The sequence below is a fragment of the Lissotriton helveticus genome, chromosome 3_1 (assembly GCF_964261635.1).
Source record: "Lissotriton helveticus chromosome 3_1, aLisHel1.1, whole genome shotgun sequence".
NCBI classification, from domain to species: domain Eukaryota; kingdom Metazoa; phylum Chordata; class Amphibia; order Caudata; family Salamandridae; genus Lissotriton; species Lissotriton helveticus.
Genome location: NC_136061.1, coordinates 415,764,964 through 415,781,130, shown reverse-complemented (window position 1 = coordinate 415,781,130; position 16,167 = coordinate 415,764,964). Strand labels below are relative to the sequence as shown.

The 16,167-nt window shown below is 42.1% G+C and overlaps 1 protein-coding gene across 4 annotated transcripts in view; it reads right to left on the bottom strand.

Annotated features, from left to right (window-relative positions):
* Positions 1–16,167, bottom strand: part of BMPR2 (bone morphogenetic protein receptor type 2) — a 546,503-nt gene that overhangs the window by 26,418 nt on the left and 503,918 nt on the right. For 2 of the 4 annotated variants that reach the window (XM_078680234.1, XM_078680235.1), the window contains exons 11-12: positions 13,597–13,769; positions 3,337–4,619 (exon numbers count right to left, since the gene is read on the bottom strand). In XM_078680234.1, coding sequence (XP_078536360.1) covers positions 3,337–4,619; positions 13,597–13,769 — 1,456 coding nt within the window. The remainder of the gene's footprint in view (positions 1–3,336; positions 4,620–13,596; positions 13,770–16,167) is intronic. The other 2 variants (XM_078680236.1, XM_078680237.1) reach the window with 1 other exon arrangement.

The window sequence follows — 16,167 nt, the reverse complement described above, 5'->3', positions numbered from 1 at the left end:
ATAATGACAAAGACCGCCCACTAGAGAGGCTTTGGCGATTCCTGGAGTAGGAGCAAGACCAAACCTTGGATTTGGGCCGCAACTTAGATTGGTGTCGGCTAAGAGTCATCTTACGTTTGGCCATGTAAAGTTTCGCCTTACGGTTCGAGGTTGGCCTTCAGGTTTATTGATGCAGTCACTGATGACTCAAGCTCAGATTACCCAGTCACACTTGCTGGGGATATGTCGGGGATATGTCACAGACATTTGTTTGCCAGAGGCCCTACAGGGCTTAAAACCTGTAATTTTAGGCAGGTGACATTCTTTGCACACTGTTGAAAATTCAGAACATATCAAGGTAAGTGTTTCTGAGAGACGAAAGAGAGAGCTCAGTATCCACATCTGGTGGCACGGAAAAAAGGAACCGACATCAGCGTATGGGAGGGGTGCCTATATGGGACCTGCACCTTGCTATGAGCCCCAATGTACCCCAATAGAGACCTAGGTAGCTGGACGACTTTTTACCTACATTCGTCCTACCTTGCACTACATAACGGTGCTGGTGCTGACCATTTACCTAGTTATGTGCTGAATAAATGTTGTGGTTTTCTTTGAAAACTAGCCTAATATATCACGCATGAGGATTCTTAGTATCATATCTTAATGCCATGCCTAGGGCATGCACAGCAGAATTACCGTCTTCTGTATAATAACGCTGTACAAAAGTCACTGCTATCATCATCCTTGAATGACAGACCCACGGTACCATTACACATCTAGCTTTTCGGGTATAAAAGAACCACATCTTTCACAGGCAACCAGAGGAGAAGCTTTCATGCTGACACAAGATGCTGAAACTCCTGCACGCACAAACTCCAGCATGCAGTGGTCTGACATCCCTTGCGGGGGGTCCAACTCGTGGCCAAAAGGGGTCCCTTCATTCTCTCCCATCAGGTAATGGGGTTGGCTCTTTCCTAGAGGATTATATGCTTTACACCTATATACATGCTAGGTACATTTAGATAGGATTGCATCGTAAGAGGACACTAGATTACTGCCATGTATCGATATGCCTGCACATATTTACTGTTTTAGCACCATGGTAGAATTCTAACTTATTTACTCTGTCAGATCTTGTCATCTTATATATCCGTTTCGGTCTAATGATTGTCGCAGCAAACATGTTTTATACTAGAATAACGCTGGTTCAATAAATACTTATTGAAAACCTCCCCAACGTTTATTCTGTGTATCTCTCTGAGACAGAGTGAGCACGAGTGCTTAAGCGAAAAGGCTGTACTGTTTTCACGTTCTCTGAAGGATCAAGGGTTGTCATGTTCAGAAACTATTTGCTCCTTGGTAAAGTTAGAGGGTTATAGTGACACTGTAAGCTAGCTAGTCTAAAGGTTAACATATCCTGTAGGGGTGTCTGGAATCAGTCTGGACACCAATCCCCTTGTTTATGTAATCGAAACGTGCAGATTTTTTGTGTGAATAGGAACTACATGACAGAAACAGACGCCCAGCATGACTACTGAAAAGTTCTGGATCCAATCTCACGACTAGGAAATATTCAAAAGGTGAGGCTATAAGTCTCTATCAGAACTGTTTTGACCATTTTGGATATGTAATTACAGGTACTGGAACTCGTATAACAGATTAAACCAGTCAGCTACTGACACCGGGGGAAAGAAGGATTCTTTTCCTTACTAGTTAAGACTTTGCATCCAAAATTCCTCAATCTCTAACCACAGCCTTGTCGTCCTGGGAGTTTTAAGGAAATGATGGTGTCAACTAAACTGATGTTGATTCCATGAGGTAAATGAGAACACAAGTGCAGTAGTTTAGACAAAGATAAAGTATATTAATTTTAACTCAATGAGTAACTAGAAAGATGAAAATGTGATATCTGGCCAGCTTTGGGATAATACGAAGGGATTGTGGAGACCGAAACATTATTACCAAATATGCACTCATTCAAGCTAAAGAAAGGTACCAGAGAAACATCAGTAAGGCATGAAAGTGGTGGGATAATGTAAATATGTAGCTGTCAATCTACAGCTTATAAATAGATGATAATACCCGTACAACTGGTGAACACGTATAAAAGAGAACCAAGAAACACGACATACACAGCTTAAGATCCAAATGCAGAGTATTATGGCTACCTATAAATGTAAAGAAACACAGATACTTTTACAACAGCAGCAATTAGATTGACACATGTGTAGTCATGTTCCCATAGATGTAATGCAGGCTGCATATCAGCAGGCGCAGCCCGTGCAGTCAAAAACGGTGGGGTAGGGTGGAGGGGGATTCCGATGACAACTTAAATAAAAATTGAAAAAAAGAAAATCATAGATTTCTTATTTTTATTTAAGTTTCCCTCATCCTCACATGTCAAATACCCCCAACCTCCTCCCCACTTCTCTTACCTACACGGCCAATGCCTGCATATGAGCAACTGTGAGGTAGTAGGAGATTCTGCCAAGTTCACATTTGCTACTGCTAATGGAAAAGAATGTTGAAGGACATGTTCATTTCAAAATGAACTTTTCCATCTCTCCAATCAGGTAAAATTTGCATCGCCACACAAACAAGAGCAGCCTAAACTGCTAAAATGTAATATGTAGGATATGGCTCACTCTATGTGCTTAATGTTCTGTTTTAGATTTAGCACTTTACATATTCTCAAGTTAAAATCCGGCTTCTAGAATTACTCATTTAGGATCATGGGAATATTCTAATAGCTTTTACAGTTGTTTCTCATTTAGATGTTAATATTGTAATTTCTAGTATTGAAATTGTATTTTAGGATGCCCTATTTTTCTTTCTCCCCCTTCCCTCTCTTTCTTCTCTCTTTCCCCTCTCTTCCCACTAAACAAAATACCTTTAAAAGCTTTGCTTCTTGGTACATGGTACTTGTCCCCCTTTTGGTGATTGCGTGGCATATTGTTATATCTTTATACTTTTATTCTTCTATTCATTGACATTTATCGGTAATGATGTTTTACTTTGTATATCTCATTCAATAAAGCTTTCTAAACTTAAAAAAAAGGATCATTGGAAGAATTCTCAAGATGCAAAAAGCACATAAAACTGTTGTTTAAGCATATCCCTGTGTTCTCACAAGATTATAAGTAAATAACTAAAACATTTAAAGTATCTATTACAGTTGCTCAGGTTTAATGTCAAATCATTCTCCCAACCTTAGTTATGTCATCCAACCAAGTCAACAAAGGCATATCCATTAACCTCATAATGTATCATACTATATCCAAAAACCTCAATGGCATTTTACGAGCTATATACTGTGAAAGACAAACCAGGATTTCCACTAGCAACACTTGCACTTACACTTACACTGCATAATATTGCTATCCAATATGTTGGTAGCCGATAAATCCAGTGAATTTGGCCTCCTTGCTCTTCTTGTCGGACACTGCCTTAATTCGGGAGTAATGTTCCGTACTGCAGGAGCAGCGGGTTCTTGAATTGGACATGAATTACTGTTGTTGTTATTGGAATTTGTTCTGATGTTGTCCAAAGGACGTTCCCTTCTGTCCCCTAAACGATCCAGAACACCCTCATCGTGGCCCACCTGCTGCTCCCTTCTAAGTAAAGGCTCATGCTCATCAGGGCTTGAATTAATATTCAGCCGGCTGTCCTCGCCGCTAAATTGATTCTGCAACATTTCTGGGCATCGGTTTGCAGCAGTGTTATTAGTTTGGCCCACTGCCACTGCACTATTGGTGTACTGGGCTGCGGAGGCATGCAAATTTACATTGTGGATTCTGCCTGCCACTCCGTTTGTGGTGACAGTCACTACATGGGGTTCTGCAGCATTTATTGTGTTCAGCTTGGCAACTCCAGTCTCCACTTGTTTCAGGTTAGATTTGTGCTTGCTGCCAAATTTAAGCCTTGACTCCTTTGAGTTTTTGGTGTTCAAGGGTAGGCTGGTAGGCCTTTTAGGAAGGTTTTGCTGCTTCGGCAGAGTATACATTTGAGCTGACGGGACATCTGGAATCAAGCATGCTTGGCCATTTACAGTTTGTGTGAAGTCCTGCTGGCCAGTGCCATCTACAGCTAACTTTATTAAGGGATAAAGCAAGCTGGAGCTGGTAGTGCTGATTGGGTCTGGCCCACTGAACTGTTTAAGAGAGTGTTCCATCAAATTCTCGTCAGAGCTCTCTTTCAGGTTCTTGTCCACTTCTTTTGGGTCCAGCTTGTTTGTCTCAAGGTCCTCTTCTGTAAGCTGAAGACAAACTGGGGTTGGACCCCTAGACTGGAGCATGTTTGTAGCATGGGGGATGGCTTCTTCAGAGTAGTGCATCTCAGATATGGTGGTCATCCCTGTGCTTGGTGAAAGACCTGTTGTGTTGGTGGTTGTAGTGTTGGTAGATAAGCTTGTTACACTGGTCTCTGGGCTGGGGATACGAGCCTGTGCTTGTTGACGCTCATAGTTTATCGAATTTCGATTCTTTTCCCCTGCAGTGGAGGGTGTGCTGGACACTGAATGTTCAGAGGAAATGTTCTTTACAATGCTGTCAGCGTGGAGCATGGAATCCTCGATATAAGATGAGGAGGAGTAATCTGGGTATGGTCCAATCTTTGGGACCCGCCTGCTGTGTGTCAAGTTGCTTCAAAAGAAAAGACACAAAAGAAAGTATTACATTTAGAGCATTTTTACCAAAAAAACTTTGTTACAATATGTTTAATTGTGCACATGAATTAAACATGTGTATACATTAAATTAGCATCCATCAAAAATATTAGCTAGGCAGCCCTGGGGACACAAGTCAATACCTACGCAATATATAAAGGTTTGGGAGCCATGGATCATGCCTTTAATGACATAGTAAAAATTGGAATCTGCGCCTATTCAACATCTCTGTTCAGAATACCAACAATGATAACAGAGAAGAAATGTATGGATAGTTGGGTGGTTATAAGAAGAAAGGGAAAATTGCAACAGGAGTGTGTAAAAATAGTGGAGAACAGAAATAGCTAAGATTATTGGCAAACTGGACGCATGCAAACGAATACTCTAAATCAGAGGTGCAGGCCTAAACCAAGGAACAATAAAGCCAGGACAGGAGCATGGCGTGCAGTATCGAGAGGTGAACTTAAATCACTTTGCCGAGATTGGGAGAATAAATCAGGAATAGAGAGAACATGACAGCAAGCATGTAACTAGAAGCTGAAATATATTACTTTAAAGGTAAGAACACTAAATATGTGATGTATTCAGGTTAAAACTTTAAAATCCACCCACCTGCCAAAGGGAACTTGTCAGGTAAGTAAAACAATGTTATTAACCTTCCAGTATGTACAATTACTGGCTGATGTACAACAGCTGTCATACCGGAGCATATATCGGAATGGCCAGGCACTGGAACTGACATAGGGAAATGGAACAAAGTGCATTTTTGCTCACTAAAGGATAGAATGGCTGCTGTTGAATGTGGGGGGTGGCATTACCTCCTAACTTCTGAAACACAGACGTAGTGGGTAAGTATGTCATGCCACATTTTCACGAAAGGACCACTCAGAGTCTGAAAATGTCTTACAGCATTTATGAAACTTCCTCTAAAAGATGTCGCTGTGTGTTTCTGCTCTTAGATTTGGTTGTGGGGGCACAGGGGCAGGTTGAAAGAAATCTCTTAAAACACTGTACCCTTTTTGATGATCTGCAGGACCCCATGTCCAGTTTCTCACTCTCCCAACCTGCTCCTCACAGCAGAACATGCTCGGGGGAGTATGAAAGCAGCTTTCCCCGAAAAGAACATGCTGAGGTATGTGCAGCTGTTTTATGTTTTGCTTGTCCTATGCTACCAGAAGGTGTCCTGTGCGGTCACTACCTATGGAAAGACAAAACCCTGGCAAACACAGGCCTGCAAGTATTCTGAGACATGGATCGAAAGTGTTGTGCAGTGTTAAGACCTTGGCTGAAAGACACTACTTTCTTGCTATTTGTCTGTAATTTATCTGTTTCTAAAGTGTAACCCTTTATGACCAAACGTTATCACACCATCTAACAGCATACCTAAATATTATAGATTCACCGTGTGAAGAAAATCCTGCCAACCCAAGTCAGAAATGATGCCTCATTGTTGACGTAATCGGCACACCCCTTGAAACTATGCTTAGACCAGTTTGCATGAAGTACCCAACTGCAGGTACTAACGAAATGGGTCTCATCCCTTGGTATCTGGTACAAGAGAATACTAACCTTAGAATGGCTATACTTCTTGGGATGCAGGGGGGTTTCAAACCCAAATTTGAAGAAGCTGTACTCAATGAAGCAATGTGTTTTAGACGGTGTAGTGGGTACTAGTTAAGTCCTGTAATGTCACATTCACTGCATTAGCAGCCTCAATCTCCTCTTACTCCTGTGTAGTTATGTCAAAACATCATAAAAACATGCACCTCATGTCTAGACACCATTAAAACATGCACCTCATGTCTAGACACCATAAAACGATGCACCTCAGTCACTAACGCTATAATTCCCCTCTGAGGGATAACAATATTCCTCTCTCAAAGCAGATATATAAATATTGACTCCACACAGCGTGGTCGCCAACTCTGGCATTGAAGAAATAACAAAATGGCATTCCAGTGCATAAGCCACAACACCTGCTGCCACTCCTTGCTCCAGTGTCAGATGTCCGAGTTATCTTTCCATACGCTCAACAATATTAAGATTGTGTAGGGTCAGGTAGCCCCAACATCCATGGTGCTGCAAACATGAATCCCAATTGTGCAACATGCAGACTGGGGTCTATGATGTCCAACTCCTCTCTCACTGGAATCAACCATCATTTTATAACGGATATGAAAGTCTCCAAACAGTGCGATGTGGGCATTAGTGACTGGAGCTGGGGCCTCTTTTTCACGGGCTTGGACTTTTCTCCCTGACTCTGGACTGGGTTCCAGCTTACTACCTAGGTTCGGAGAGGGCATCTGCAAGCAGTAACTTTGACCTAGCATTTGCTAGGTTTGGGTGTAAAGTTAGTACCATGGTCATGGGTGCTTGATGGCTATGCCCTGCGGCTTCTAAGCTGGACTCGGAGCCTGGCAAAAAGTTATGCCCGTCTATGTTCCCACACAGTGCCTTCACAGCACAAACCCTCACAACAAATCTGACCTTAGGTTTTACACCTGCCGTTCATTGATCATGACTTTACAGTTGACATGGTCGTCAAAATCAAAAAACAACATCAGTAACATCAATAATGATGGAACATCAAAGTCAGCACTCAATGATGAAATAATAACGGAACTAAGTAAGGATTTAAATGGAACTCACAGCAATACTTCGTCTTTTCAGTTCTTATTGCATTCAGCAGCCTTTTTGTTTTCAGTTTGCTCATGGTATAGTCTATTACTATAAGAAAATCAATGGCTGTGTGCTTCGTATGTTTAAGATTGCAGTTTTACTGTATGTTTAAGATTGCAGTTTTACCGAAGGAGGCCTTGAGCATGGGACTCAATATGCATGGTTATAATTATGTGGATGACTGTCTTAGCACGAATGTAAATAGAAAAGTGAATGGCAGATTGCATCAGCAGGATACAGATTACTGGCTGGGATACCCAAATGTTGAGATTACAAAGAGCTAGGACCTTGGAGGAATTAAGGAACATGTGTGTATTTTCCAATCCGAAACCCATCTCAGTGACATGACTGGCACACTGTTACAGGGGCAGACGCTGAAACTCCTGCCATTCACTATTTCAAAAACATTATTGTAGTCTGTATCAATGCAATTTAACTTAGATTCCCCAGGAAGAACCACAGATTATCAAAAATAAAAAATATTAGTTAGGGTTTGATTGCACTTTGAAGGTCTCTGAATCAGACATAAGGTGACCTTAAAATGACTAATACTACCCTTACAAATTGAGCACCCCATTTCAAATTGTCCAAAACCTCTGTTTAGCATTAATCTACTAGGGCACATTTATTTTTCAAATGCAAATGTCCTCCAGGGAAATCTGTCCCAGCTCCTAACTACAATGTCCTAGTTTGGGATTTCAAATTTGTCACTGCTCGTTCCACTCCTGTTATTCCTCCAGTAAAGTATTTGTCTCTAGTTCCTTGACCACTTGTTTGTTGTTGGGTTCTTTGTCATCAGTACAGTTTTGAATAGCTCAGGCAGCATTGTGTGGCTGCAGTGAGAGTTTATTTTATTTTATTGATGAGGCATCTTTGTGGCACAAGAATTCTGTTGACCTTCCACTTCTTTAAAGGTGACATAGGAGGAATGGGGAAGTGTATGAAGAAGCTTTGCTAAAGTAAAAAACGAAACAGTATAGGGGTCTCCCTTGTAAAATTTCAAAAAGTGGGGTTGGAGGTGGCACATCTAAAAGCAAAAATAAAAACTCAACATAAAATAATTACACATCTAAGGCAATGAAGCAACACAGATATCTACAGTCAGAAATAAACAAATTGACATGAGATCAAAACAATTTGATTATTCTCATGTCAAGCAAAAGCATTTAAAAACAGCACAGGGGCCAATATTACTCCTTAAGTAAGTCATTAGCCAAATATTAACACATATAACCTTCTCCCAGCTATGGCTAAAGTCAGAGAGGTGGTGAGTTAGGTAAATGCTCAAGACTGAGCAAGTGTCTCTCTAAGTCAAAAGTACCTTTCGTATGCTGGCCAAGACGGTGCCAATTTGGGACCAGAATCTCGATGACCAGTTAGCATCTATGTCTTCTCCTCAGGGCTCTGAAGGGCGAGTCCTAGGCCAGCTCCCTAGATGCTGCGACCGACCATCTCCTTGCACTTCGCCATCTCTGCTGCAAAGTCAATGGTGTGGTGAGCCACTGTTTGCATCTCTGTTAAAGCTGTTAATGCAGCTTTCCAATTCAGAAGGGCACTGTCACTGTCTGACACAGTCCCCACTCTGGATTAAGTATGGGCCAGCTTGCCACACCAGGCTTGGCAGCAGACGATCTCTAATCTGTGGGGTGGAGGAATAAAAGTAGGTGCACGCTATTGTTATTTATCACCAACTGGAACTTCACACAACTTCTGCATTTGGGGGTCCACAGTGCAGAGTTCTTCCTCCTTTACAGTCAGCTACCGTCATGGAATCTGAGAAGCCCTCCGCGCCCTTGGACAGGCGAGATGGGTAGAGATGTATATCTAGTGCCTTTATTTTTTACTAATGAATTGTTTAAGGTGGGTGCTTGTTGCTTGAAAGGTGATCTTTGGTGGATAAATGTATGACTGCACTGCATACACATTTTCATGAGTACAGGACATAGGAAGCAACCATCTTGGTTGGCAGTTTTGTAATGCAATCCTGCCTAAGGCAAGCCCGCCTGCGCCCCGGAGGCGACAGGCACAGTCCATGCTGCCCCTTGTTCTGTTGAGTCGAGAATTATCCTTAGTTACACTTGTGAAGCACTACTGTACCTAGGCAACTTCCACAAATGTAGGCATATTGTGGCAGGCATGAACAATTTTAACTCACTTGTTTGCCAGTGTTGTAGCTGTACTCCGGGCAAGGGAGGGAGGGGGGGGGGAATGTGCAATTGGCACTAGTCCAGAGGGAAATGAGCACTAGCGCAGGCAGTCTGGGAAAACAAGTCAAAGCGGCACTTCTCTATACTCGCTCCCTCCCTAAGCATGAAGCACAAGTCCATGACAAACTTCCCGACCACATGTTCCTCACCGAAACATGGGTTTCAGACTCGTCCAATAGAACAATTGCTTCGGCCATTCCTGATGACTATAAAATCCTGACAATGGATAGGCAGGCTGGGATCGGAGGGGGGGTGGAGTGAGAGGGGGGGTGGGGTGAGAGGGGGGGAGGGGGGCTCGCCGCGGTCTACACATAGGAACTAGCATGCTCCCCTATTCTACTTGACCAGGTAGAGGGCGCCTACTGTCTAGGGTTTCGTTGTGTGGTCTCACCACACCAATGCATCAGGGGAATGCTTATCTACAGACCACCGGGTAAAGCAGGAAATTGTATTAATTCTCTGCATGAATGTATCACCTCACTTGCCCTAAAATATAAGCACCTTCTCATTCTAGGGGACCTGAACTTGCATTTTGACAAGCCTACGGACTCCCAGGTGAGGGCCTTGTTAGAGATCACGGCAAGCTGCAATCTCATACCTTTTGTCTCAGGCCCTACCCAAAAATTTGGACACACATTAGACCAAATTTTCTGTGACTTACAGGTGGTGTCGGACCCTCCAAGACAGCTAATTTGGTCAGACCACTTCCTGCTAAGCTTTCGGATTCCAGTCATAGGGAAGTCTAACCTGTTAGCAGAGGCAAAGTTAACGCTTATTTATAAGCTAACCTTAAGTGTGTGCTTGAGTCCTCTGCCCCTCTCTGATGGGAAAACCTGAAACAGACACCCACTTGGTTGAAGATTGGTTGAGGATTAACATTGAGGCAGCTGCTCCTATGACCAAAAGTACCTCTAAGAGAAACGGACATTCGGCTCAGTGGTATGACGAATCACTGAGATCCAGCAAAAGTAATTGTAAAAAATGTGAAAGAAAATGGCGCAGCCAGTATCTTGTAGAGTACAGAAATACTTATAAGGCAGTGCTGAAAGCACACTATAAACTAGAAAGGAGGGCCAAAATGAGCTATTTGGTAAATAGAACTGCAAATACTAACAAAGGTAAGGAAAATGTTTAAATCGTTAAATTATTCACAGCCCTGAAAGCAGAGATCAAAGTAGCACCGCCATCAGCCAATTGGGCAAAGCAGGTGGCTGGCTTCTTCTATGATGAAATAACGGGGATTCAAAAGTCATTTTCCTTGGAGGCGAAAGAAATTACACCCTCCCACTACGCTCAGGTGGGATGTGTCCTTCCGTGCTCCTCCTCGGAGGTACTTTTACAAAGGCCTCCACTATCACAAATCCCTGCCATCAAACTTGAAGACTCACTCACGTATCTCTTGGGCCTCAAGTCTGGATCACCTACTGATGCGTGCCACCTTGAACGCGCCAGTCAACAAGGTTCTCAACTGCTCGCTTGTAACGAGCATCATGCCATCTATCTGGAAGCAGGCGAAAATCCTACCTCTCTTGAAGAAAACCAACTATAGACCCATTTCCTTTCTCCCTGCTTTTGCCTAAGTGGTGGAGAAACATATTAATAATGTACTTACGGAGTATATGGAGGTACACAATCTGCTGCACCCCACGCAACCAGGGTTTAGGGATAACTATAGCACTGAGTCTGGCCTGCTGGAAGTTACTGAACACCTTAGATCAGCTGGATGATGGGGGAAGAGCAATATTGATCTTGTTAGATCTGTCGGCGGCATTCGATACGGTGCCCCGTGAGATGCTCTTAAACAGACTATGGAAAGGAATGCTTCGGTTTGGATTACATCCTTTGGAAAATAGGGAACAGATTATCTGGACCCCCCCCATTTACAGCCACAATGCCAAGCATAATGGCGGGTGTCCCGCAGGGCTCTGCTTTAAGTCCTACCTTATTCAATCTGTACATGTCACCACTAGCATCATTAGCAGAGACGCATGGCGCAAAAATAGTCTCTTAAGCTGATACTCAGCTAATGATACTCAGCTAATTTTTTCATGTAAGAAAGGGGAGGATTTTAAAGGGGTTGCAATTAGATCCTGCCTCACCAATGTTTTTAAGTGGCTGAAGCAGAATCAGCTTAAGTGTAACCCCGACTAAAAAAACCGAGATCATATTCAGCGGCCAACCAGTGGAGGACAGTTGGATTCAGTGGTGGCCGTCAGATCTGCCCCCAGCACTGCCCAATCAATAGTGAAAAACCTGCGTATCTACATTGACAATGAGCTCTTCATGCGGTCCCAAGTTCAAGCCCTAGTAGGAACCTGCTTTGGACTACTATGGATGCTAAAGAAATTTCTGTTGCTTCTCCTCCAGGATTCCAGGAGGACAGTGGTTCAGGCCTTGATCACGTCCAGACTGGACTACACTAATGCCCTATATCTGGGTTTGCCGGACTACCTGCTTGAGCGTTTCCTGGTAGTGCAAACTTCAGTGGGAAGGGCGATTCTTAAACTGAAGCCCAAATCACATATGACCCCCCCTATCTGAAGCCCCTACACTAGCTCCCAGTTAGGGAAAGAATACAATGTTAGGCTCTGGTTATCTTTTTCAAAGCCTTCCATGCTACAGGGTCCGCCTTGCTCAGAAAACGAGTCAGCTGTTATGTGCCATCCAGGACACTCAGATTGTCCACCGCCAACCCGGCTTGCATCCCCAAAGCTCGTCTGGCACGCAAAAGGCGGCAGATCTTTTGGCTTTTTTGGGAGCCCACGTTTGGAATAAACTGCTGGCAGCAATGATATCACGAACAGTGCTCTCCCACTTTAAAAAACAACTGAAAACATGGCTATTTAAAAACTAAGTCTATGTAGGGTTTGCACATGTGAACTATCAGCGCCAGGACACTCCGGACGGAGTAACTGCACACTATACAAATCTCGGTCATTCATTCATTCAATTGGGTAGTCTTTTGTTGAGCAAGTCCACTGTAATGGGTAGAGGTCAATTTGATTATGTATTTTAATGTTACACATAGTGCTGCTGGGAACTTTTCTTCCTTTTGGAACAGTCCACGGTCAAGCTGCTAGAGACGATTGGCTTAAAAAAGCTCATGGCCACAGCTACATGGTATTCATGGATAATCAAGCAAGAAACATGAAGTACAAATGGGCAACACCCTTTGGGTAACCTTTCTTCCAAATACCAAAATAGATGCTAAACCTACAGACATATGGATGAGCAATTACATTGCGAACAAAAGTCAAACTGAAGGACAGCGACATCTACAGCAAAATAGAAGCAGGACAGCGCTCAACCAAGGATGGGGAATAAAAAAGAAAAACAAATAGGTTATCAAAGATTATCTCAAGTGAGTTGAGTGATAACTTTTCATTAAAAATTTTTTTTTTTTTTTTTTTAAAGATGTAATTTTATCGGCAGAAGAGGTATTTAAGGGTTTCCACCAAAGCTCATAGGCAAGATTTAAAGGTGAGAAACGGGTGAGATGCACCTCATCCTAGCATTTATGACAGTCCATGGCTCTACGCATCATTATTTATCATGGCATATACAAATTAAAGCAATGAGCCCTGAAAACCTTCACAACGTAAGTTCAAGTAGAACACCTTCCTAAAGCACTATGAGACGACCTTCCTTAGTTCCACCTCTTCTCAGGGGACACTTCTTTAGACTTAAGAACCTGTGCAGATAATTTGCACATGACCCCAAACTATTCTTCCATCCCATGCACTTTGGCTTTAGGTCAACGTAATGTCATTTTATTGCCCCACATATCACATCTTTATAATTTTACATAAGCATTTTCGCGCCAACCCCAAACTGTATTATCTCCACGCCATGAACAATGTTTTATTAACAAATAAATATACACATTTCCATCTGTATCCACTACACAAACAGAATAATATATGTTACATGAACTGACCTGAAGCAATACTTTAAACTATAGGACAACTGGCTTTCTGGTAGCTTCACTTTTCGCGAAATGGACTGCCTATTTCATAGAACCCTCAGGTTAATGCCTAAAAAACACAATTTGTATAACTCTTGACTCACCGCTCATTCTGCATTGCAGTAGACATCGGATTGACAGTCGGGCTGACAGATTTGTTTCTTTCCCAGATCATCATAAGCTCTGCCATTCTCTCCTCTGCACATTGAGCAGTTAGACGTGCCTCGGCATCCTGATCCCAGCAGTCATCTATCGTCTCCTTTAGTGACCGTACAGCCTGTAGGAGAAAATTTGCATTTAAATACAATTCTCGCCTTACAGTCTTCGAAGACATTCAGCTATTTCAGAGTTAAAACTGTCTAAGCATCATTATATAATAAAACACATTTTCAAATTAGTCAAATAAAATGACAATCTGCTACTCAAAAATAATTATTGAACAACCCTAATCAATACTTAATTAGGAGACCATTGTACTGTTTGTTTTTTATTTCCCTTAATAGTTTTATTATATTAACGGATAAGATATTCAAGTGTAATTCAATGACAAAGAGAAACAAATATAGGGATAAAATTATGTTTACAAGTAGTGAATTTAAATCCCCCAACATGTCTTGCCTTGCCCAGTCTTTTGTTTTTCAGAATGCATCAGCAGTCCTCAAAAAACCTGTTACACCACACGTACGGACTCAGTTCCGTTCATAAACTTTATTTGGATAAACATTCTATTCATAAAAGTACAGCATAGTAAAAATGTAATTGACAAAAGAAAAGTAACAATAAATGCTTATAAAATTTTTTTACAATAATAAAGCACAGAATAACAAATTGTAGATAAAATGGAGAATCCATTATCAATAAATAAATCACTAGAATATAGAGGAATCGATCTCTCCAACAATTATAAACTTGTCCATACGTGACTAAAAACTCAAGGGTTGAGCATTGTCTTACGTGCCCGAGTGGCAATTCTCAGAAATGTACTTAAACGAAAGACCAGCTCTTCGTCGGTCCGGGTAAGCATACTTAAATAGGCAGAATCCAAACCAATCGGCCAGCTCCTATTAAAAAAAAGGGTAAAGGAGCCCCTTGATGTATTTCATGTAATATTTGCAAAAGAACAAAAAGTGTAAGGTTGATTGGCCACTCACCCCATCACATGGACAGGGTAATTAAATCAAGTTTTGGGTGGTAGCCAAGGGGAAAACACAATGCAAATTTAACAGTCCGTGCTCTCAAGCGGAATAGTAGGCTCCTTTCCCAGTAGCTCATAGGTAGGGTAAGATAATTTGGTAAGGGGTGGCAGTGCCGCTCAAGAGACATTTAACTGGAAACATAGGGTTTCTTCGATTCCAGCGCATTTCTTTCTGCACTATATAACAAGTAAAGGGTGCTTCTGAGTTCTTTTTTGTGCAGGGTTTCGGCTTCACTGGGATTTAAGAAAATGCAGCCTTTATTGACGCTGCATAAACTCTGATACACTTCAGAAAGCCAGGGAGTATCCATCCCCTTCTCACACTTCAGACAATCAGTGATAATGTCTCTGGTTAGAGTTGCTGCCTGATTCTTCCAGATGGATAACCAGAAAAGGGCTGGTCGAACACTTATAAAATCAGTTCTATAATTTAAATGTAATTCTTTGTGGCAGATGTATTGTGGAGAGGAGATTGGGATACCCAGCAGGTTCCTACAGAACCTGTTTTTTTCCTGCTGAAAGCAGGAACTATTTGCAGTACCCCAAATCTCGGCTCCATAAGTGACACATTGTAGTTTAAAACATTTTTAAATAGCTAAAATGGCACCTGTATTCTTTGGATGGGAAAAACTAAAAATCGAGTTGATGGTCTTTGAGAACTTGCTCATGGAATAGGTGAGATGCTCAGTCCAGGTTCCGTTTGCAGCAAAAACCACCCCAAGATAGGGAAATTTACAGGTGCTTATCAGTTTTTGACTGCCAACGTCAATGGAGCTAAGCTGGCGTTTCCGAGGGCCACAGGACATTAAAAAGGATTTGTTAAAATTAACCCTTAGGTCCAAACTATCCATGTGTTTAACAAAGAACTGTACTAGAATGTGCAGAGAATTTGGGGTGAGAAATATAAGCACCGCATCGTCTGCATATAGTAGTACAGGGAGGGGTTTCCCCTTAATCATAGGAATATCTTGAGTCATGGATACTAGTGATTTATTTAATCCGTTGATATAAATGATACAAAGAAGGGGGTCCTCACCCCCCCCTTCCAACCTAGATTGGTCCTGAAACCTCTCCACCTCTGCTGGATACTGGTAAAAGGACCATGTTGGGCTCCAATAGGGGAGTAGCAAAGATTTTAGAAAAGTGAGTTTCCCAGAATTGACTAAAAATAGTACAGCCAATGAGGGTTAATAGCTGTCCCATATATATATCGGAGGTCCCTTACAGCAGACCAAAATATTTTACCCTTTTTGTTAGTTGCAGCCTGTGATAGGGTTTCCCAACGATCATTTAAAAGTACTCCCTTCTGGTTATTAACTGCTATATTGTACTTCTGCATAGCCAGTTTCACATCTAAGGCACACCTATGTTTAACTGACAATACCCTACGCAAATTCCTGTTAGCCAGTGAACAATCAGCGTCAACCCATCTAGGGCTCTGCTTACTCAGAGAAGAAGGCTTCAGACAAAAGAGTTTTAA